Here is a 23,326-nt window from a genome sequence, read left to right as displayed (position 1 = left end):
CGGGCGGAGGGCGGAGCGCGGCGCCGGAGCCGAGGGCGCGCCGCGGAGGGGGTGCTGGGCCGCGCTGTGCCCGGCCGGGCGGCGGCTGCGAGAGGAGGCCGGAGGCGAGCGCGGGGCCGGCGGTGGGCGCGCAGGGCCGCTCGCAGCTCGCAGCCGGGGCCGGGCCAGGCGTCCAGACAGGTGATCGGTGGTGGTGGCAGCGGCGGCGGCGGCCCCAGCTTCCCTCCGGAGTTCTTCTCGGGGCTGATGCCCGCAAATATGCAGAATTACCGGCCGGGTCGCTCCTGAAGCCAGCGCCGGGGAGCGAGCGCGGCGGCGGCCAGCACCGGGAACGCACCGAGGAAGAAGCCCAGCCCCCGCCCTCCGCCCCTTCCGTCCCCACCCCCTACCCGGCGGCCCAGGAGGCTCCCCGCGCGGCGGGCGCGCACTCCCTGTTTCTCCTCCTCCTTGCTGGCGCTGCCTGCCTCTCTGCACTCACTGCTCGCGCCGGGCGCGCTCCGCAAGCTTCGTGCTCCCCGCGCCACCCTCCTCCGGGCCGCGCTCCCTAAGGGATGGTACTGAATTTCGCCGCCACAGGAGCCTGGCTGGAGCGCCCGCCCCGCGGCCTCGCCTCTCCGCCGAGCCTCCAGCGCCTCGGGACGCGATGAGGACCTGGGCTTGCCTGCTGCTCCTCGGCTGCGGATACCTCGCCCATGCTTTGGCCGAGGTTGGTGCCGCCCCCGCGCCCCGTCCCTGCGCCGGCTCCTCCGGCGCACACCCCCCGCTGGCTGGGGCGCCGCGGGCTCTGCAGAGAGCGTTTTGGTTTCTGCTAGGGTGGTCGATGTTTAAATTTTCCCAACTGGTTTCTATTTTCTGCCATGCCTAAGTGTGTGTGGGGAGTTTCCAGCGTGTTGCGTCGCTTGCTCTGCCTTGGAGGGACCGGGGAACAGCGAGGTGGACGAGTGGGGAGAAACTTCGGGGGGCGCAGGGTCCTCTCCGGGGAAGGGGAGCTGGGGCGCAGCGGGCGCTGCAGCAGCGGGGTGCGGGGAGTGGGGAAGGGGGTGTGTGTATGTGTGTGTGTGTGTGTGTGAGCCGGCGAAGCCTGGGGAGGAGAGAAGGGCGGCTGATAAACAGGTAGGGGCGGCTGCTGCGGAAGCCCCTGGCCGGGCAGGGTAGGCAGCGCCAAGCCACAGTCCCCGGTTCCCAGTCCCCAAGCCCGGCGGGGCGCAGGGCCGGCGCAGTCCCGCCCGCCCGGGCCTGCTTACAGGTGGCTGAGCCAGGCGAGCTGGGGCCGGGCCAGGCGTCCGCACCCTCCCACCGCGGCGTCCCCGCCCCCCCATCCTCTTCCCCATCCCCGGGAGCTTTGCTGTGATGAATGACTTTCCGCAGCCCCCGTCGTGGGAACTTAGTGCTTCAGGCTCTCCAGCGACCCCCGACTCTCCTTAAAAATCGGGGAGGGGAGTGGGGGAGGCCAGAGGTGAGGGTGGTCTCCGCAGGGCCGGGAGAGCTGTGCGAGGTGGAAGTTTAACCCTCGCTTTCCCTGGAGGTTTCTTCTCCCGGCCGCGGGCTGGATTTGGGCGTCTTAGTCGGCGCTAGGGCCGCGGCTGGGCCGGAGCCCGGGGTGGGGCGAGTGTGTGAGTGAGATGTGTGTGCGCGTGTGTGTGTCTGCGCGCGTGTGCGTGTGTTTGTGAGACGGAGAGACCTCTCCACGGGTTCGGCCCGGGATTCCGGGGCGTGAAATTTAAGCCCTGCCTGGATTAAAGTGTTAGGGCTGCCGTGACTCTCGCCGACCCGTGACGCATTTTAACTTGATCTTTCTAGATGTTGATCTCACTATTAAATCGGAAACTCTCGGCCCCCTCGCTGCCCCCAGACCTTCTGTAACTGACACCCCGGGCGGAGGGGCCGGAGTGCGGGGGCTTTTGTCTGAAAATATAAAGGGGGGGAGGCTTTGATTTTGCAAAGGGCGGAACATGGATGGGGTGGAGAATTTGGGGTCTCTTCCAGCCCCAGCCCCGGCTTCTGGTTCCAGGGCCGGGGCGAGGGCTCCGCGGGGGCTGGGGCGGGGACTGCGGCCGGCGCTCTCGGGGTCTCCTCGGGCCCGGGGCGGCGGCACTCCTGGCGGCCGGGGGCGCGTGCCGGCGGGGTCGGGGCCGCGGGCACTGACCGTGTGGCCTCTGCTTGCAGGAAGCCGAGATCCCCCGCGAGGTGATCGAGAGGCTGGCGCACAGTCAGATCCACAGCATCCGGGACCTCCAGCGACTCCTGGAGATAGACTCCGTAGGTAAATCGCGCCCCTTCCCTCGGCGCGCGGGGAGGGCGCGGGCGGGCGGCCTGTGCGCCCCGAGCTGGGGCCGGGCGGGGCGCCGCGCAGGAGCGCACCGAAAGGTCAGAATCCAATCCCCGGCCATAAGCGCCCGGGCGGATGAGTCAGGAGTTTCTCTTCCAGTCTCCACTTTCTCTCCCAGCGGAGGCCGAAGGCTGCTTGCTCGCCCCAGGATTGTTTTCGCCTTTAAGGAAAACGCCGCGTGTGTCATACAAAGTTCAGCCGCGGCCCCCGCCAGGTGTGCGGGCCCCGCGCCTGCCCTCCGGCCGGAGGAGCGGCGGGATCCGGCCCAGACTCTGGGCGCTGAGCCCTGGCCCGTGCGCCGGGCGGGCAGCCCGCGGAGTGAGGCCCCAAGGACAGGCGCAACTCCCGGTCCGACGGGCGGGCGGGCGGGGCCGGCCCCTTTGTAATCCCTGCGAGCTGGTACCGCGTTCTTGCCGCAGGGCTGGGCCTCTGTGGCTGCAGAAGCCGGTGTCTTACTGTTTTCACGACCCAATAAAAAGCCTTAGACGCATCTGCTGCCTGAGGCTATTTTTGCGGCTCATCCTCGGGCCCTGGGGCCGGGCCAGTAGCGAACACAGTTTATTTGCAAGCACAGAGTTTTGGAGCGAATGTCAGCTGCAGAGTTCGACCCGGGTTGGCAAGGGTTAAAGGGGCTTCTCACCCCGGGGGGACCACGGGTGGGTGGGAGGGGCGAGGGTGTAGGGTGGCCGCCCGCCCCCTCAGGGCCAGAGAGCCCCTTCCTAGAAGGCGAGGTCTCTCTTCCAGGCCTTTGTGGCGCCCTTTTCAAAATGCGCAGTCGGCCTGGGAACTCCCATCTGAGCCTTAACCTGGTTTAAAAAGGGGGTCTGCAATAAACTTATTAAAAAGAGTAACTTAAGGCCGCAGAATTGGAAGAATGTATATGACATGAAGATTTTTCTCTCTCTCTGCAAAGGACTCTGAAAAAGGGGGGGGGGCGTGGGGGGATTAAGTGAAATCACATGGTCTAGTCATTTGGAAATTTGTACCTAATTATGGTGGTGGAGAGGCATGAACTATTTTCGTTTCATGCCAAAACCATTTTCTAACAAGGCCGATGGTTTCTGTAGTTTCTTGACCCAGGAAATCCCTGGGCTGATCCTTATCGGGGGCGGGGGCGGTAGTTTCACCCGGAGAGCACAGCTGGGCGGGGGGGTTTTCACCCGGTCCCTCCATCGGTAACTCTGGGGAAAGGGATTTGGCTCTGGTTTGTGGCGGGGAACCCTTGCCTGAATCTCGCTGGTCCTGGATAGGTTTGGAAAAGTTGGGGGGGGCTGCTTCTCGGAGAAGGTTTCAGGCCTTTTTTGGGGGGGTGCTAGCAGAAGGGGGGCCTGTGGAGAGCTGGGCCTCCTCGTGGGACTGGCTTTGGAAGCCTCAGGGAAATGGGCCATTCACTTTCTGCTGGGACTATTCTTATTCTGGTCTTGGCGCCCCGCCTCCTCCACCCCCACCCATTATCGCCTTTAGCATTGCAGCTCCGTGGCGTATGCTGATGGCATTCCTGACCCGGGGGCTTCTAGGTTGTAGGGTCCAAACAGAAAAAAACAAGGATGCCCTAAGCTAGTCCTCCTAGTCGGTTTCAAATTCCCCCTGCAGCCATGTGCCCGGATCTCTTTCCTCCTGCCCCAGGGAAGGCAGAGAGCCCCGATCTCAGCCCTCCTGTCTTGTGAGAGGTTTTGGGGTCTGAATAGGATTCTGCTAGTGTCTAGGAGGCTTTGGGTGTGAGAATATGGGGGTGGCATCTACCTCCCCTCTCGCCTCCAGCCTTGCCCCTGGTGGGGGACCTTTTGTAACACAGCAGGGTCTCCTTCGTCCTGTTCAGTCCCCTCCCCAGGTGTGGCTGGAAATGGAACCAGAGGGACCCACAGTCTCTCGCCTGAGGACAGGAGAGGCAACGGCTGCTTCTCCAGCTTGTAGGGGATGCCTTTTCCTTAACTCAGGTTCTCTCTCCTAGGGAGGGTTGTAAACTGGTTGAGGTCAGTTCTCCTGGGGTAAGCCTCCCTCCGGGTCCTGTACTCCCTTTTTGATCCAGAGGTGCTTCTGGTCTCTTAGGGGCAGGGGACAGTGTAGGGCTCATGAGGAAGGGGCTGGGTGCTGGGAGAAACACAATGTAATGAACTTTCCCTCGGGGTTCCTTTATAACCCTTCCAGGCTGATGTTCTCCGCATTAGGTGCCTCTAAGGCCAACACTGTAGGAAGTAGAAAGAGGCCTGGAGGAATCCCAGGTGTGCGCCCCAGCTATGCTGACTCCTCCTCCAGGTGGGTGGGGCTTTGTGACTGGCATTTGGCTCCTCCCAGCATGCAGGCTGCGTCCCCATTGTACAGTTAAGGAGACTGAGCCAGGCACTATCTGGGGGCTTGGCCGCTCCTTGGCTGTGGCTGGAGGAGCAGGGTAGAGCCCGAGCATTTCATTCGGAGGGTGTGCTGGAGGGAAGAGTGAAGGTTTGTCACCTGTGGCTTTTAGAGCCGGAGGCCAGCATGTGGTCTTTTAATGACCGGCAGCCGGCATTTAGGGCCTGTTTGTCCCGTGTGCAGTGGCAGCTGAGGTGTTTTGTTCCCCAAAGCAGTCTGGCCCGCTGCCCGTGGTTCATCCAGTGGCTGATAACATAAATATCCCCATCCCCATCTCGGGCCAGTCAGACCAGGATGGACAGTTGGGAGATTCTCCCTGTCCTGGAGTTGTCATTGGGACATCTGTGCCTAAAAGACAAAAGGGAAAGCCTCCTGATTAGCTGTCCTGGGAGCAGTTTCAGGGGTGATTCTAGCCGGCCAGGCCACCTGGGCCTGGTCCTGGGCTGCTCAGAGCTGTGTTTGCTGAGCTGTGGGCGGCTGCTGCTCTGAGCCACGTCTCAGCCAGTGTAGATCGAAAGGGCGGCTTTGGGGAGCATGGTCCACTCTTGGCATCTTGAGCTGGGGGCAAAGGGTGGGCTTGTTAGACTGGGAGCTGTTCCCCTTCTGTCCTTTGTCTCAAGAAATTCTCCAGCTCAGGCTTTCTCAGGGTCAGTGAAATAGCAGGGCTGCCGTCTTCTCTGTTTATTAAGCCAGGGCTAGAGGGCCCATGCACTGTGGACGCAGACCGCAGAGGCTCCTGTGAGCCACTCCTCCTCGTCTTGTTATATTTCTCTGGGCCTCAGTTTCCTCGGATGTAAAGAAGTGATAGCACCCACCGCACACACAGAAACTGTCATTGGTAAAGTGGCCGATGCAAACGTGGCTATCGCAAGGCATCGGAAAATGGGAGCGGGTGTTACGATTGAATTTTCTCCTACGAGTGGTGAGTGGACCGGTTGCTCTTTGGTTTGGCCATGGCAAGATGGGCACCACCAGGATGTGACTCAGAAGTGTCACTTTTTCATGAAAAGAAGTGCTGCTTGTAACAGTTGGTTGATGGGAAATTCCTACTGCGTGAGTCGTTCTGTTCTGATCTTATTTTGAGCTTCAAAAAAAAATTAGTGTCATTGGAACATTGAGTCATTTTCGGTAAAAAGTTGGGCTCTGGGCGGGCTTCATCTTTGCCTGTCACCTTGTGTGAGGTTTGCGGGACTTAATTTTAAATCTGCGGGTCTCAGGCTCCTCGGGGTGCGGAGGAAGCTGAGGTTTCTCTGGTTGGTTTGTGGACGCTCACGAATGCCTCAGTGGGCTGGGAAGAGACACTTTGGGCTTCTAGTCCCGAACCCAGGAGGTGCAGAGCCCTTTAGCTGTCTAGGCTGGTGACTGGGACCTCCCAAGCTTCCCAGGAGGGGGTGGGGAGATCTCTGTGCCTCTGGGACACCCTGGCTGTGAGGCTCACTGTCTCGGCGCCTGTTCTCCCTTGGTTATATGCTAGAGAGGCAGGAGGGAGGGAGATGGGAAGAGACCCCCCAAGCTGGGACCAGGGGGCCAAGTCAAGGAGGCCCAGAGCCACCCACAGTGTCCAGGTGCGGGCAGTATCCATGGGCAGGACTGTGGGTCCTCTCCCTGCTGCAGGAATCGGAGAGACCTGAGACTCCCCCAGCCTGTCTGCCGTAGCCATCAGCGCCTGTGAATGGGGTGGTGTGTGCACTGGGTGGGGCGACAGGGATAGGGTTCTCAGTTCTGCTCCCCGGTCAGTGCTGGTCTTGGCTCTGGGCCACTGCCCCACCTGCACCTGGCCGCCTCGCTGTAAACACGGCTGGCAGATGCCAGCTTCTCTCAACCCCTTTCCGCAGGCCGCCTCCCTCTGTCAGGCTGCGGGAACTCCTCGGTGTGGGCTCCACGAGAGGCCACGTGCCCTCCTGCCTCTCCTTATGGCCGCTGGCCCTACAGTAGACTCATTTCAGGAATGAGTGGGGTCTGGCCCACAGCCCAGTCTGGCTGTTTCCAGTGCCCCTCAAAGGTTAGGCCACTTGTTCGGGGAGTGCTTTCGTGAGGGGGAGGGAGGGAGACGTACAGGCACCTGCAGAAATCTCAGTGGCCTCTGCTTCTCCTTTGCTCCAGCCCCCAGACAGAGGTGGGGCCTGGCTTCACCCTGTGCCCCTCGGAGAGGTGCACTGAGCCGGGCAGCCTCAAGCCCCTCCTGACCCAGGCAGCGCTCACCTGGGCTACCTCGGAGGAGGCACCAGAGGAGAGGCTGCCTGTAGCCCCTTCCCCGAAGGGCCCTCAGCTTCGTTGCCGGCCCCTGCATTTGGGGCTCTCTGTGCTAATTGGGCGTTTTCTGCAGTTTCAGGCGTTTCATCTCCTGCATATCTGAAAAGCCCTGGTGGGAATCACGGTTCTCCCAGGGGCGCCCCCTGCCCCTCATGGCAGGGAGCTGTGGGGGGCTGTGCTGCCAGGTGCCTGTTCCCCAGTGGCTCCCAAAAGCTGGTCTGTGGGAAGTGTGGCTGGACAGGCCCAGGGCACAGCGCACAGGCCTGGAGCGGTCACGGTGCTCTCCTTCCACCTGCAGGGAGTGAGGATCCTTTGGACACCAGCCTGAGAGTTCACGGGGTCCACGCCACCAAGCATGCGGCTGAGAAGCGGCCCCTGCCCATTCGAAGGAAGAGAAGCATTGGTGAGTGGAGGAGGCCGCAATCGGCAGGGCAGGGCTGGGTGGGGAGGAGCTGCTGGCTCTCCCAACACAGTGGCCTCAGGCGAGTGACCCGTTCCCTCCTCCCTAAAATAGGCCTGGCCCTGGTGCCTCTGGCTCTGGCCTCTCCCTAGGCCTCCCTCCTTCGGGGGTGTCTCCTGCCCCAGCCCGCCTGCTCCTCCTGGAGTCCTGGTCTGGGCCAAGAGAACTTCCAGGGGAGAAAAGCCATCATAAATTCCTTAAGTGCTCCGTCTTGTTGGGGCTTGTTCCCAGGAGCCTTGCTGGAAACGTGGTCGTGCCTAATTTCACAGTGTGGGCACTGTGCTCCCGCACCGGCTGCTGAACCGGTGGGGACGCGCGTGCCCCGGACGCCCTCACCACACCCTGCATGCCCTGCCCCACTCACGCCTGGCTCCACGGCTCCACCCCCGCATCCATTTGGGGGATATTTTGTCCCTTCTCACAGGGCAGCCCCATGGCCCTCCTGCCCCTTGAGGAGGAGCTAGCAGGTTTGGGAGGTTCCTGGGCCAGTCGCTGCTTTCTACCCCAGTCCCACGTCCTCTGGGGTCCCACCTGATGGGGTTGAGCCCTGGTGCTGCTCATTGCTCTGTGGCCCTGAGCAGGTGGACCCCCCTCTCTGAGCTGTGGTTTCCTCCATGAGGATGGATTTTGTATCTTCCACCTTAAAGTGTGATGTCCCACTTTAGTGGGTGGCTGGTCCCAGCTGATGCAAGCAGGCCCTCCCCAGGTGACATTTGCTGTGGGGGTCTTCATTTTGCACCCTTCAGACCAGTCTTGAAGGCCAGAACACCCCAGCGAGTGCTGTAGGATTCTCTGCTAAGTCCTGCTCTGCACCCCCAGTCACTGGCCCCACCTGTCCAGGTTCCTCCAGCCTGCAGGCACCGGGCTGGGCTGCTTTGGATGTGTGGTGCTCCTGCCCACCCCGCCCATGAGCCTCTGCTCCCAGCTGAGCCTCTGCTGCCGAGGAGGAATCCTGGCCTGTGGCTCACCCTGGTTGCCCTCCAGGCCCAGCTGGAGCCGCCCCAGCCCTGGGGTGGGGCGGTGGTCGCAGAGGCCAGTCCCTGCTCACTGTGTCCCCGCCGTTGCAGAGGAAGCTGTCCCCGCTGTCTGCAAGACCAGGACGGTCATTTACGAGATTCCTCGGAGTCAGGTTGACCCCACGTCCGCCAACTTCCTGATCTGGCCCCCGTGCGTGGAGGTGAAGCGCTGCACGGGCTGCTGCAACACAAGCAGTGTCAAGTGCCAGCCCTCACGCATCCACCACCGCAGCGTCAAGGTGAGCCCGGCCCCTCCCTCCCTACCCCAGCCCGAGGGCCGCCCCTACCAGGCAGCCAGGGTCCCTCCCAGGTGGCCACAAGGTGCTCTTGGCATGGCTGGTGGGGGGCGGTGCACGGCTGCGCTCCCATCTCCCTGGCAGGTACACTGAGGCCCAGGGAGGAGAAGGAGCACCTGGGGGTGTGGGAAAGGCAGGGCCGGCCGGGCCTTCCACTCTGATGCTCTGGGGATGAGTCTGACCTCTTTTCCACGCTCTAGGCCACAGTGCGGGGGCTGTTTTGGGCCTTGCAAGGTGTCGAGCTGCTTAGCAGGAAGCTGTCTGGCGTCCCCGGGACCTGGAGCGTCCTCTGCAGGCTCTTCAGTGGGGGCTGTGGTGCGTGGCAGGAGGAGTAGGGGGTGGGTATTCAGAGCCTGCATTGCCTCTGGAAGTGCCTGACCTTTGGAGGTTCCCCTGGCTTCTCCCCTAGAGCAGCCCAGGAGAAGGACAGGGAGGGCTTGGGATGGGCTCCAGGCCAGATAGCAGACTTCCCTCTGCAGAATCCCAGGGTGAGCCCCGCTTTCGTTAAGTGGGGGGTGGTGCCTGTCTTTTTCAGGCTGCTTTAGCAGAATTCCATCCACTAGGAGCTGATTAGCAACAAATGTATTTCTCAAAGTTCTGGAGGCTGGAAGTCCAAGATCAGGGCGCCGGCAGACTCTCTCTGCTGGGGCCGTGTTTTCTGGGTTCATAGATGACGCCTTCTCGCTCGGCCCTCAGTGTGAGGGGTGGGGTGAACAGGCTCCCTAGTCTGCTCTCTAAGGCACTGATTGCATTCATGAAGGCTCCACCCCTAGAACCTAAGCAGGCCGGGCGAGGTGGCTCACACCTGTAGTCCCAGCCACTGTGGAAGTCTGAGGCTGGAGGATCGCTGAGCCCAGGAGTTCAAGACCAGCCTGGGTAACATGGCAGGACCCCATCTCTACAAAAAATACAAAAATTATCCGGGCGTGGTGGCACGTGCCTGTGGTCCTAGCTACTCTGGAGGCTGAGGTGGGAGGGTCAGGGTCACCAAATCCTCAGCTGACTTGAGCCCAGGGAGTCCAGACCAGGTTGGGCAACACAGTGAGATCCCCAACTCTACAAAGAATTTTAAAACTAGCCAGGCGTGGTGGCGTGCACCTGTCGTACTTGGGCGGCTTAGGTGGGAGGATAGCTTCAGTCTGGGAGTCCGAGGCTGCGGCAAACCGGTGCACCAGTGCAGTCTCAGTGCCTTAGAAAGCAGTCGGGAGGTTGAGGCTGCAGTGAGCTGTGATGGAGTCACTGCATTCCAGCCTGGACAATACAGCAAGACTCTATCTCTAAGAAAAAAAAAAAAAAAGGACTTCATGCCTTCCCTAAGACACCTGCCTCCTAATGCCATCCCCTTGAGCTGGGATTTCAGCGTAAGAAGCCTGGGGGCACTGGCATTCCTGCCACAGCAGGGCCTTCCTCCCTGGGGTTGCGCTGGGGGAGGAGCAGCACCCGGGTGAACTTGCTGAAGGTCTTCTTTGGTTGCTGAGGTCCCAGGGCCAGGGCTGTGTGGCTGGGCCTCTTCTCCCTGCATTCAGGGAAGTGTGCCCAGAGACCTGCGGAATACAGCGCCCTGGGTGGGCTGGCTTTGGCCTGCGTGTTTTCCTCCCATGTGCAATGGGTCTGAGGCAGGGCCTGGCCCTTCTGAGAGAGCCGGGGCTGCTGCCATCCTGTTTGCAAGGGAGGTTTCCTGCCTGTTGGGGCATCAGTCTCCAGTTTTGGGGACGGGGTTGCAGGGTGAGTGTCTAAGGTATCTTCTGGCTTCTGTGAGGCCTAACACCTCCCTAGGGCTCCCATCTGGGAGGGGTGGGCTCTCTTAGGGCTCCTCTCCCTGGAAACTGTCTTCAGTTGGTTTAAAGTGCTGTTAATGCTCCCACCTGACCTGCGGGACCCACGTGTTTGAGCAGCAGGTGCAGGCGGGCGCGGCCCCCCTAGTCCAGGAGGCTGTTGCTTTGACTCGGAGCCTCCTGGCTCGGCCTCAGCTGAGGACTTTTTTTTTTTTTTTTTGACACGGGGTCTTGCTCTGTTGCCCAGGCTGGAGTGTGGTGGTGCGATCACAGTTTGCTGCGGCCTCGGACTCCCAGGCTGAAGCTATCCTCCCACCTAAGCCGCCCGACTATGACAGGTGCACGCCACCACGCCTGGCTGATTTTAAAATTCTTTGTAGAGTTGGGGATCTAGCTGTGTTGCCCAGCCTGGTCTAGACCCCCTGGGCTCAAGTCAGCTGAGGATCTGGTGACCACTGAACCTGCTCTTCCTGGAATATGGGATCACTGAAATTATGTTTGAAGATTTCAGTTTTGGGGTTACATTAGTAACCATTCTTTGACTTTAGAAAATAATTATTTCACATCCCCCACCCCCCACTGTTGTGACTCCAGGCCCCTGGAGGGAGATGGGGCAGGGGGAGAATTTTCTCCACGAAGGACTTTGCAGCCAGCCAGGCCGTTTCCTCGTCACATGACCAGGCACTTTAGACTCGTAACTGGGAATTATCTTGGCCTCTGGGGACTTGGTCCTCCGAGGTGCCTGGGTATTGAGTAAGCAGATTCCACATCTTACTACCCGGGATCTCCAAGGCCACACAATCCCCTTTCGAAGCCCCGAGTTTTTCCCAGGGCCCTGCGGGTGCTTGTCTGGGGCACTCTTCTGTCCTTAGAGGGTATTTACTGCCAGGGGGTCAGGGAAGGAGGGGAAGGGAGGGCCTGACTCGGGCCTCCAGGTCCCGGTGGCCCAGGTGCCCCGGCCGTGAGCCCAGCACCGTCCCCTCTGTCCTGTGTGCCTCCCTGGGGCACAGCCTCTGCCTTTCTGTGGGCCTCGGCATCCTCCCAAGTTGTATGTTGGAGGCCCTTGTGAGCTCTGAGTCCGGGATACCTGTGGTCTTGTTCTCATTAGAGATTCTCATGTCAGTTCTGGGTGTTGGGGGAGCCTTGGAGGTGTGGGGAGAGTTTCTCAGCCCATGGCTCAGCCTTGGGCAGGCCCCACCCTTCCCGCCCTGGCTTGTCATGGGGTGAGGATAGGAGGGCTTGGCCCTACAGGGCAGTGCTGCCTCCCTCCCCCGGCCCCCGGAGCGGGCTGGGTGGGGCCTAGGGGCTTCCAGCACCCTCTGGCCCGTGCAACATTGGGGATGAGGGCCAGTTCCCCCTCCGGGAGTGGCCCCTGCTTTGCTCTGTGCAGTGGTGGAGCCGGGACCAGGGCTCTGCCTCTGGGTCTCATCTGGCGGGACAGGGTCCTGGTCAGCCCAAGCGGGGACAGGGTATCCTAAGACCTCAGGGCTGTGTCCTGCAGCAGAGCCGGGCGGCCCAATTCCCACCTCCTCAGACCCAGGCCCCCATCACGTTCCCGCTTCTGGGAGGCGTCTTCTCCCTGCCCACCCATCCGAGGGTTGGAGGAAAACATCCGGCTCCGGACACAGGGGCTCTGGCTGAGGGGACAAAGGTCAGAGGAAACAGGAGCCCCACTGCGGAGGCTGAGCCAAGAGGCTGGTCCTGCCACTGCGGATGGAGGTGGCTGTCAACCTGGTGAGAAGGAGATGGGCCCCAGAGCCTCAGACTCCATGCCTGTGAGTGGGCATGGGGTCAGCTAAGGTCAGCGGGGTTGGGGCTGACCGGGAGGGGCCCCCACAGTCTGTCCACCCAGGCTGGGCGTGGCACCTCCCGTTTCCATTTTTTATGCCCTTCCAGTCAACATTCAGAGGTCTCTTGTTAGAAGATGGTAGTGAAGCCAGGAGTGGTCACTGCCCGGCACAGGCCCTGCTGGGATCACCAGGATGTGACTGACCGGCAGCCTCGGGGAGAGACTGGCCAGGGTCCCCAGCTGGGTGGGTGTTTCCTTGCACTCTGCCTGGCACAGTCAGCTCTTGGTCCCTGGATGCCCGACTCTTCCCCCAGACCCAAGCCTCGGGGGTAGGACAGGAGTGTGGGCCTGGACGTGGACCATGGGGATGAGATGCCAGCCCGAGGGCTGCAGGGGTCTAGCCGGGATGGAGCTGACTCTGAGCCTGCCTTGATGGGCTGGAGGCTTCCAGAAGGTGTGTGCTCACCTGGTGCTCGGGATAGGCCTCTGCTCCCTGGAACGGAGTGGCTGGGGTGTTCTGGGTGAGAAGCTCCCAGCCACGCCTCTGTCCACTCTCTGGGGTCTGGTGCAGGAGTCTCTAGATGGGCGGAGTGGGGGTCCTCTTGAGCCAGGCTGGGCAGGGGACTCTTACACGAGCTTGAGGCCTGAGCATTGCTTCCATTCTTAGTGGATGTGGGGGCGGTGCTGAAGGAGGCAGGATCTTCTTTTTTTTCTTTTTTATAAAGACTGGATCTTGCTTTGTTGGCCAGGCTGGTGTCAAATTCCGGGGATCACAAGCATGAACCTCCTCCATGCCCGATTTGAGGGATTTTTTTTTTTTTTTTGAGACAGAGTCTCACTCTGTTGTCCAGGCTGGAGTGTAGTGCAGTGGCCTGATCTCAGCTCACTGCAACCTCTGCCTCCCAGGTTCAGGTCATTCTCCTGCCTCAGCCTCTCGAATAGCTGGGATTACAGGCACACGCCACCATGCCGGGCTATTTTTTGTATTTTTTAGTAGAGATGGGGTTTCGCCATGTTGGTCAGGCCAGTCTCGAACTCCTGACCTCAGGTGATCTGCCCTCCTCGGCCTCCCAAAGTGCTGGGATTACAGGCGTGAGCCACTACGCCCGGCTGGGATCCTCATGACCCAAGTCAGCATCTGGATTGAGTGACATTCCAAGTCTCTGTTGAGAGACCCCCAGGTTGGGCTGTGGGGCGATGGGGCCAGGGCTCTGCTCTTTTGGAGTCTAGGCTTCCTTTCTGTGAAAGAGGTGAGAAGGAGTGCAGGTTAGGAATGGAGATTCAACACTGTGTGACCCTGGGCAAGGGGCTTCCCTTGTCTGTGCTGTGTGTTCTCATCTCTAAAATGGACCACGATGGCGTCCTCACAGGGTAGCTGTGAGGGTTACAGTGACGGGCGTGTGCGGTCCAGTCACGTGTCTTTCATGGCTGATACTCTGTCTTGGAGCTTTGAAAGGGTCAGGACATAACCTGGAGTTGGGGTGGGGTCCCCTGCAGGGAGTGACTGTCCCAAGCCCTCCTCAGGGCGTGTCTGCAGCCTCTAGGCTTTGTAGCAGCAGGGACTCAGCATCCCAGGTCTAGAGGGGTGACAGCGTCCCTTCATTATAGTCTCGGGTGAGTTCGTGCCGGGAGTGTTGTGGTGGGCAGGCTTACGATGCAGATGAACTCAGCTGTGGGAAATTGGAATGTCTGGTGTGATGAGGTGCAGCCCACATCTCTGGGACAGAAAAAGGGGAGGGACATGGAGACCCCCCCCCCCCATCACTTGGGCTCCAGCTTGGGTCTGGGGGCCGGGCCACCTACCGTGGGGGTCCTGAGGACATTGTAGTCTCTGTTCTTTGGACTTGGCCTTCTTTTATGGAGGAGGTTTTTGTGAGAATCCAAAATTCATTTTGTGTTCTTGGGAGAAAAATGCAGCTATTTCCTGGCCAGACAGAGGTGGTGGAACGGCCCAGAATCCTGGCATACTCAGAAACAGGTGCAATCATAAATCGCTGTTTGTTTTTGTTTGATAAAAATGGGCTTGTCTGAGGAGACAGTGGGTTCCCAGACGAGCGGCCGTGCCGTGTGCCTTTCGCACGGTGCCCAGAGGGGTGGCATTTCTGCTGTGTCCTGGGAGCCCACATACCTGCGGCGGCTGGCCATCTTGAGTGGATGAGAGAGCAAGCCTGCCCCTCGCCTGGGCTTTGGTGTCTGGCCAGATGGGCCTGCGGTCTCTGCCGAGCCGGGCCCTGGTATCTGCCCTGCCGAGGGAACTAGGTGAGGCTGCTTGTTGACCAAAGAGGCTGTGCCACCCGGAGGGTCAGGGCTGGGAGCAGAACAGGGCGCCCTGCCCGAGCCCATCCCCACGAACCCAGATTTCAGAGCCCACCTGCCCCATGCCTCACTTGGCCGCCCCTGCAGAGGCTGAGGGTGGGTGGGAGCAGCAGAGTAGGGGTGCTTTGAGCCCAGGAGGTGGCAGGATGTGAGGCTGGTGCTGTTCCACCTTCTGGGACCTGTGTCCAGGGCCTCCAGGGGAGAGGAAGAAGGAGCTCGGCCCCTGCCAAGGCAGGAGGGGGCTGGGTCTGGTTTTGTGCACTGGGATCCCTAGTTACTACCTGGCAGTTCTTGACTCAGGGAGGGCTAAAGACACGCTTGGAGGGCTGGGGGTGGCTGAGGTCCCAGGCGGCCCTGCTGCTCCTCTTGAGGCTTTGCTGCAGTTCATCCTTAGGCTGGGCCTCTCCCACCCCAGGCCCTCAACAGGAGCATGACTCTAGACTCACTCTCTGCCTGTGGTGGGTGGGGGGTGGTACTGTGCTGAGCCTGGGGACCAGGGGGCGGGTTGGTTTCGAGGCTCTGTGTTAGAATAGACGCCGGTGGCAGCCCACTCCTGAAGGTTGGCTTTGTCCTCAGTTCTGGGGGCTTCTGCGTGTGCAGCCTCATTTATTCCTCAACCCCTGAGTGGGTGTGATCGGCTTCCCTTTTCCAGATGGGAGGTGGAAGTGTGTGCACAGCTGCAGAAGCCTCTCTGGAGGATTCTGTCCTGGGGAAAGGGGCAGATTGCTGCGGGAGTTGGGGGACTGGTCTGAGGCCTCCCGAACGGAACGGAACCCCATCCAGGAAGTGGCGGTGTCCTGGCCGCTTTCTCTCACGCTTTGTGACGTAGCGAAACCTCCCAGGCCAGGTCCTGTTTCTGAGCTGGCTCCTGACCCCAGGCGTCCCACGCCCTGCACCTGTTGAGCTCATACTTGGCTGTCTGTTCATGCCCCAGGCAGGCCAGACCACTTCACACGCCTGCAGGCACCCTTTGCACTGTGGGTTAACCATTAACTCAGCCTTGGACAAGCCTGGTCCCCAGTGCCTTAGGGACCGGCTTACCTTCGGAGCCTGCCTGGTCCCAGGGTGCAGAGCTGACCTTCTGCCTGGGGGTCCTGCTGATGCCCAGTCTCCAGAGTCCCCCACCCCACCCCCTGAAGAAGGTTGGGAAACATTCCCCTCTTCCCTCCTTTACCCTCCTGACTGCCTGGGAGGCAGGGCCACTGGGCTGGGGGCATCTGACCTTGTGCTGAGGTCTCCTCATTCACCCAGCAGCGTGCATTCCCCCACGCCCCTGTGCTCAGGGGGTGACCCGGCCTCTGTTTCCTTTCTAGCCTCAGTTTCCCCATGAACCGTGAGGGGTGAAGTGGGGGCTGTTCTTGGACTTAGACCCTGTATGCGGCAGGGCTGGTTCCATGGGCACAGATGGAACGCCTGCTGGGTGCTTGGGGCCTGGGAAGGCAGGAAGGTGGTGGCTGTTCCCTGGCATGTGCCCCAGGGGGCAGGTGGGACAGCCTAGCAGTTAGGGACAGGTTTAGTTAGGGCTTGCCTTTGTCTCAGTTTCTTCTTCTGTGAATGGAGGTGCCAGTCGTGCCTCCTTATAGGGTGGTTGGGAGGATGACACGAGTGCTGGGGTTTTGGCTGGGAGAGCCGGTGCTCGACTCACGCGGTCCCTGGCTGTGCATTAGGGGTCTGTTGATGCCAGGCGTGTGTGTAGTAAGATTCCCATAATGGGGCCCATGTGTACATTATGCCTGCATGAATGTGTGTGGGGGGTGGAGTTGCCTCCCCATGACAGGGTATGTGTGTACATTATACAGGTGTGTGTGTGGGGTGGAGTTGTGTTCCCATGACGGGGCTTGTATGTGCATTATGCATGTGTGCATGTGTGTGTGTGTGTTTCTTGCCTCCCTTGTTGAATGCCTGAAGCTCCCCCTCTCTGGCCTGGACTGGGCCATTGTCTGCCTTCAGCTCCCCCAGGAAGGGGCTGTGGAGGCAGGACCCCTATGTTGTGGTTCTGTGCCTGGAGAATTGAGGGCAGGTGTGGCTTGCAAACAGGCAGAGTCCAGTCTGAAGAGGGACACTCGGCTGAGGTCTGGTTCGCTTTTGAGCTGCCTGTGCCTGACAGCCACAGCCCACCAGCCTGTGCTCCTCCCGGTTCATCTTGTGGAGCCTCAGTGATGGCCCAGAGTTCCTGGCCCTGGTTTCCGAGGTCAGGCCTCTCTGAGCCCAAGGAGAGCCTTGGACCTGGGGGAGTCATGAGGGGACCCCGGTTGTGGGTCTGCTGGCCCTGCTGCCTGGGGGCTGGCAGGGAGGTGGGGACCTCATCAGGCCAGCAGCTGGGATTATCATCTGGACTCTCAAGTCCACAACAACCTCAGGCTAGGATACAGCCACGAACCCCCATTCCTAGGCCATGGCTGTAAAATTTTTTTTAATTAATAGAGATAGGGTCTTGGTGTATCGCCCAGGCTGGAGTGCAGTGGTATTATCACAGCTCACTGCAGCCTCAAACTCCTGGGCTCAAGTGATACTCCAACCTCAGCCTTCTGAGTAGGCTGGGAGTACAGGTGCCACCATGGCTCGCTAGTTTTTAAATTGTTTTTAGAGACAGGCTCTTACTATGTTGCCCAGGCTGGTCTTGAACCCCTGGAGTTAAGCGATCCTCCCGCCTTGGCCTTCCTAAGTGCTGGGATTACAGGCGTGAGCCACCATGCTCAGCCTGGCTTTTAAAATGTATTTAATAACAACATGATCATTTGAAAACATTTTCCAGCTGCACATCCACACACAAGCAAACATTTTCCCTGGCCACCTGCACCCCAGAACCCCCAAACTCCCACACCTTAGCAGTGTGCATCCTTCAGACCCCCCAGGCACACGTGAACCTTTGGGTTTATTTTAAACAAAAATAGGATGAATCTACAAAATGCCATGCTCCAACGCCAGGCGTGGTGGCTCTCGCTTGAAATTCCAGCACATTGGGAGGCTGAGGCAGGAAGATCACTTGAGTCCAGGAGTTCAACATCAACCTCGGCAACATAGCGAGATCTCATTTCTACCAGAAAAAAAAAAAAAAATTTAAATTAGCTGGGCATGGTGGCCTGTGCTTATAGGTGGGAGGCTGAGGTGGAAGGATCATTTGAGCCCAAGAGTTCAAGGCTGCAGAGAGCTATGATTGGCCTGGGTGACAGGGTGAGATCCTACTCAAAAAAACTAAAACACACACAAAAAAAACTGCACTGCAGCTTGTAGGTTTTTCACCTGGTACTCCTACACTCTCCACCACAAGGTAGCGTTCCTGGGAGGAGGTCAGAGGTCAGAGGTCAGGCTGCTCTCTCCTCCCTCCCAGCCTGTCCCTGGCTCCCAGCACGTCGTGTTGTCTGAAACTCCATGCAGGCATTCATGGCTGGGCTGTGTTCTGTCGGACAGGTGGCCAAGGTGGAATACGTCAGGAAGAAACCAAAATTAAAAGAAGTCCAGGTGAGGTTAGAGGAGCATTTGGAGTGCGCCTGCGCAACCACCAGCCTGAATCCGGATTATCGGGAAGAGGACACGGGTGAGTGGCTGCCTTCGTTGGCATTGGTGTTCGAGAACAGATCCTCGGAGCCTTGCTTTTGGGGTGTTAGGTGGCCCCCTGGAGCGCGATGCTCACGACTGTGTGCATCTGGGCTGCTGTTGAAGGACTTGTTGGCCTGCTCCTGGGCCAGATGCCTGCTGAGGAGGCAGATCCCACGCCTGCAGGTGTCCAGTGGGGAGCCCAAGCCGCGGCACTGACAGGAGAGGAGGTTCAGGCCTCACTGAGAGGGGCTGGGAGTGCATAAGATGCCCAACTCATCAGTGGGCCACGGGGCTGAGATGAGAAGAATCTGAAGAAGGGCCCCTGCCGGGATGGGCGGGAGGAGCAAGTTCGAGGACTACAGCTGCCCTGGCTGGCGGGGGTCTCTCCTTCACCCCACTGAGCGGACTCCACCCAGGAGCAGAATGGCCTCTGTGCCCTGCTGTGTCTGGGCCCTGGGAGCACGAGGGGACTCAGAAGTTTCTCCATGCCAGGGTGCTGGCCTTCTCTTCTGGAAAGATAAACACCGTAGGTATTTGTTGCTTCAGTTCTTCACGCCGACGGCCATCCCTTGGCCCACTCACTGCCGTGCCCTTTTGTTAACAGGAAGGCCTAGGGAGTCAGGTAAAAAACGGAAAAGAAAAAGGTTAAAACCCACCTAAAGCAGCCAACCAGGTAGGACCTGTCCGCCAGACATGCTGAGTCCTGCAGGGCGGGGAAGTGCAACCAACTGATCACACCAGCAAATCACGCTTCCTGTCTCGCCGGGTGCGGCAGGGACGTGGCCCTGATTGGCCTTCATGGTGTCTGCTGGGCTTGGGTCTCCTTGCTCCCCGTCTGCTCCTGCCTCGCAGAACGCCCCGGCCCGCGGCTCACTCCCACTCTGGGAGCCTGCCTTCAGCTTTGTCCTTCTCTTTGTCGTTGATTGGGGACGCAGGAGCATTGCACATGAATGGAATGGGTTGGGCGACCTGAGCAGCGGTGGGGCTGCTCTGACCGCCTGACCACTCTGGGATCACCCACCCCATTTGACAGATGAAAAAACTGAGGCTTAACTGAGATTACAGATAAGGACTGTTGGAGGCTGAATATATCTGGAAATCCTTTATAAACGCACAGGGCTGTCGGCTCCTGTGTTGGAAACTGCATTTGGCTGCTAGTGACACCAGACAGCACAGGGATTGAGATAAGGTCGAGCTTCATGACTTTCATCTAAAAGTGGGATTGCAGAGCAGGGAGGGTAGCCTTGAAGTATCATCAGGGTCTCCCTTCTGTCTGGCTAGTGGCATCCATCTGCAGTTGCCTCATGGCCCAAGGTGGCTGCGAAAGCTCCAGAAACCACATCTGTGCTCCAGGCTGGAAGAAGGAGTGAGGGGGGAAAAGGGCAAAATAACACCCTTAGAGAGCTATCCTGGAAATTCCACCCAGTGACTTTTGTGTTTTTCTCAGCTGCCATCCCTCCACTGCAAGGGAGCTTGGGAAACGTCTCCTAGCAACACACGTCACTTCCCAGATGGAGATGGGACCTAGGCAGTCGCTGTCATCACGGAGGAGGCAGTTTCAAGCCTTCCTGGTCCTTGGCATTGGCCCGCCTGGCTTGGGAAAGTTGGAGCCCTGTCTGGCCTGGTTCCTCCTCCTGGCACGTGGGACTCCATGGCGGCCAAAACAAATAGTTTCTTTAGAAGAGAGGAGGCTCTCAGAGATAGGGTGTCTGAGAACCCTGGCTCCTATTTGCAATGTGGGACTTGGGCCTGCGGGTGAGGTCCATTCATGAGGAGCCTCTTGGGAGGAAAGTATCCACTTGGGCGGGTCTTTGAAGTAGTCCAGGACTGTTGGTCAGCCAGCCTTGGCTTCGTTTGCCCAAAGTGTGGTGTGATGGGTGGTTTCGTGCCTGCCTGCAGGTTCCGTTTCTACAGAGCGTTAGGCTCTGGCCTCCGTGGGCCTGCTGGTGACAGATCCCATGGTGAGAGGCTGGCACTCCTGTTGTCCCATGCCTGGCTGGCACTCATGCTCAGCCTATAGTTGGCCCAAGTGTTGGAGTGTGTGAAGGAGCGGCAACATAGGATGCGGAAGAGTTGTTCTTAAAGAATCAGCATAGGTCTGCTTAGGTGCAGACTCTTCTGTCTGGCTGGTGGCCTCCATTCTCAGGGTTGTCTCATGGGCCAAGGTGGCTGCCAGAGCTCCAGAAATCACATCTAAGCCCTCGGCTGGAAGAAAGGAAGGCAGGGAGAAGGGCAAATGAACCATTCTTGGCCTCAGTTTCCCCCATCTGTACAATGGAAGAATGGGGCTTGGTCTCTAGACATGTTCTTCTGTGAGATACTGGGAGCCTAATCCCAATTCCTGTCAGGGTACTGCAACATGGCTAATGTGGCAAATGTGATTCTGGAAATTTCATGAAAACTTGAAATCCATGTGTACCCCTGATTGGGTTAAATGTTTTCACCCTGTTTGCCTCCTATGCAGTGATGTGTGTGCTGGGTGGTTCACTTGGTCGGTGGTCTCAGTGTCTGTCTTTCCCTTCTCCCTGCAGATGTGAGGTGAGGATGAGCCACAGCCCTTTCCTGGGACATGGATGTACATGGCGTGTTACATTCCTGAACCTACTATGTACGGTGCTTTATTGCCAGTGTGCGGTCTTTGTTCTCCTCCGTGAAAAACTGTGTCCGAGAACACTCGGGAGAACAAAGAGACAGTGCACATTTGTTTAATGTGACATCAAAGCAAGTATTGTAGCACTCGGTGAAGCAGTAAGAAGCTTCCTTGTCAGAAAGAGAGAGAGAGAGAGAGAAAACAAAACCACAAAACATGACAAAAACAAAACGGATTCACAAAAATATCTAAACTCGACGAGATGGAGGGTCGCTCCCGTGGGATGGAAGTGCAGAGGTCTCAGCAGACTGGATTTCTGTCCGGGTGGTCACAGGTGCTTTTTTGCCGAGGATGCAGAGCCTGCTTTGGGAACGACTCCAGAGGGGTGCTGGCGGGCTCTGCAGGGGCACGCAGAAAGCAGGAATGTCTTGGAAACCGCCACGCGAACTTTAGAAACCACACCTCCTCGCTGTAGTATTTAAGCCCATACAGAAACCTTCCTGAGAGCCTTAAGTGGATTTTTTTTTTTTTTTTTTTTTTTTTTTACACCATAAAGTGATTATTAAGCTTTCCTTTTTCCTCTTTGGCTAGCCTTTTTTTTTTTTTTTTTTAGGTTAAATTATCTCTTGGATGACATTTACACCGATAACACACAGGCTGCTGTAACTGTCAGGACAGTGCGACGGTATTTTTCCTAGCAAGATGCAAACTAATGAGATGTATTAAAATAAACATGGTATACCTACCTATGCATCATTTCCTAAATGTTTCTGGCTTTGTGTTTCTCCCTTACCCTGCTTTATTTTTTAATTTAAGCCATTTTGAAAGAACTATGCGTCAACCAATCGTATGCCGTCCCTGCGGCACCTGCCCCAGAGCCCCTGTTTGTGGCTGAGTGACACCTTGTTCCCCGCAGTATACACCTAGAATGCTGTGTTCCCGCGCGGCACATGAGATGCATTGCCGCTTCTATCTGTGTTGTCGTGCCCTGGTGCCGTGGTGGCGGTCACTCCCTCTGCTGCCAGTGTTTGGACAGAACCCAAATTCTTTATTTTTGGTAAGATATTGTGCTTTATGTGTATTAACAGAAATGTGTGTGTGTGGTTTGTTTTTTTGTAAAGGTGAAGTTTGTATGTTTACCTAATATTACCTGTTTTATATACCTGAGAGCCTGCTATGTTCTTTTTTTGTTGATCCAAAATTAAAAAAAAATACCACCAACAAAACCCATGGACGTGAGAAGCGTTTTGTGGTACGTTTTTCTAGCACTGATTCTAGACCCTGGTTGCCAGGTCATGCGGTGTTTTGTTGGGTGGAAGCGGAGGTCAGAGCTTTCTGGGTGGGGTCCCTGGACCTGCCTCCATGGTTTAGCACCTACGGGGGTTAGGCCAAGGGCATCCTCCTGCAGGCTCCACTCCCTGGAGCGGATGAGGAGTGTCAGAGTAGCCAGAAGACCATGAAGAGTTTCATCCAAGAAGGGAGCCCACCTGACCTGGTGTGTCCATGTGCGGCGCCCACCATACCCTGCCCGGGCTGGCCCCTCCACCACCTCCAGGCCCACGAGACAAACCATCGAGGTCGCTTTCAATCTTGACCCCACGTTCTCCGAGGACCATCTGTGGACCGGTGGCTGGCTGGCATCTGTTGTCCATGTGCTGATGGAAGGTTCTTACGAAGGATTGTCTTCAACAGCTTATCTTCATGGTGCTGTTTTCAGCCTCATCAGGGCAGCCTGGAGGCTGGAGGGGAAGTGCAGGGCCAGGTGGTTGCAACCTGGTTCCTGTTCCTTGGACGCCTGCTGGGGCCCTGCCTGGGCCTGTGGGCTGCTGTCCAGCTCTGCACTGGTTACAGCACCTTGCCCAGGAATGTGCGTTGGATGTGACGTGTGACAATGTAACGTGTATTTGTTTCCGTGAGATGCTGGTGACAATGCTCCGTTTTTCTTTTTTGTGTAAAGTCGTCTGGTGTAACACCGTGTCCATTAAAGTGATGGGGCAGAAAAGCCAGGTGTGCTATTGGGGAAGAGAGAATTCCATAAGAATTCCATAGGTCTCGAGCCCAGGGGTGGCTGAGGTAGCAGTAGAGGTGGGAACTCAGGCCTCCTTCCTTCTCTCCCTCCTTCCTCCTTCCCTCCTTCTGTCTTTCCCTCCCTCACTCCCTCCTTTCGTCCCTTGTTGGTTCATTCATGCAGGTGAGGGCCCTAGTGCCAGCTCCTCCTGTCCCTGCATGGGGAGAGTCCTGGGGAGGGGCAGGCAGGGTGGAGGCCACTCCAGCCAGGAAGAGCTGCAGCACGGTGGAGGCTGTGGTCTGAGGCTGGATCCTTTCCGAGCCTCTCCACCCACATGGGCCTGCAGCCTTTGTTGCGGCTCTGCCTTGCATTCCCGGGATTTCTGCTTCTGCCTGGGCCCAGGAAGATGGCTTTCTGCCCAGGGTCAGCTCTTCATGTCTTGTGAGCCCTGTGACCTTGACCGAGGGGCCTCCATCTGCATCTCTACATGCACATCTGTGAAATGGAGCTGCAGCTCAGGCAGGGTGAGGAAGTCACGCCATTGACATGCCTGGTGCAGGTCTTGTCTGCTGCCTCCTGCTGGGACTTCACTCTGGCCTGTAGTA

At 58.4% G+C, this 23,326-nt stretch overlaps 1 protein-coding gene across 1 annotated transcript in view; it reads left to right on the top strand.

Moving 5' to 3' along the window:
- Positions 1 to 21,939, top strand: part of PDGFA (platelet derived growth factor subunit A) — a 23,589-nt gene extending 1,650 nt beyond the window's left edge. Inside the window, exons 2-7 of the mRNA XM_025377990.1 lie at positions 577 to 706; positions 2,167 to 2,263; positions 7,230 to 7,334; positions 8,459 to 8,646; positions 17,995 to 18,121; positions 20,655 to 21,939. Of these exons, the coding sequence (XP_025233775.1) occupies positions 577 to 706; positions 2,167 to 2,263; positions 7,230 to 7,334; positions 8,459 to 8,646; positions 17,995 to 18,121; positions 20,655 to 20,665 (658 nt within the window). The 3' untranslated portion in view covers positions 20,666 to 21,939. The remainder of the gene's footprint in view (positions 1 to 576; positions 707 to 2,166; positions 2,264 to 7,229; positions 7,335 to 8,458; positions 8,647 to 17,994; positions 18,122 to 20,654) is intronic.
- The last annotated feature ends 1,387 nt before the right edge of the window (positions 21,940 to 23,326 follow it).

Source organism: Theropithecus gelada, chromosome 3, assembly GCF_003255815.1.
Source record: "Theropithecus gelada isolate Dixy chromosome 3, Tgel_1.0, whole genome shotgun sequence".
Lineage (NCBI taxonomy): Eukaryota > Metazoa > Chordata > Mammalia > Primates > Cercopithecidae > Theropithecus > Theropithecus gelada.
Note: the sequence above shows the minus strand (reverse complement) of the source record. Positions and strands in the feature narration are given on the sequence as shown.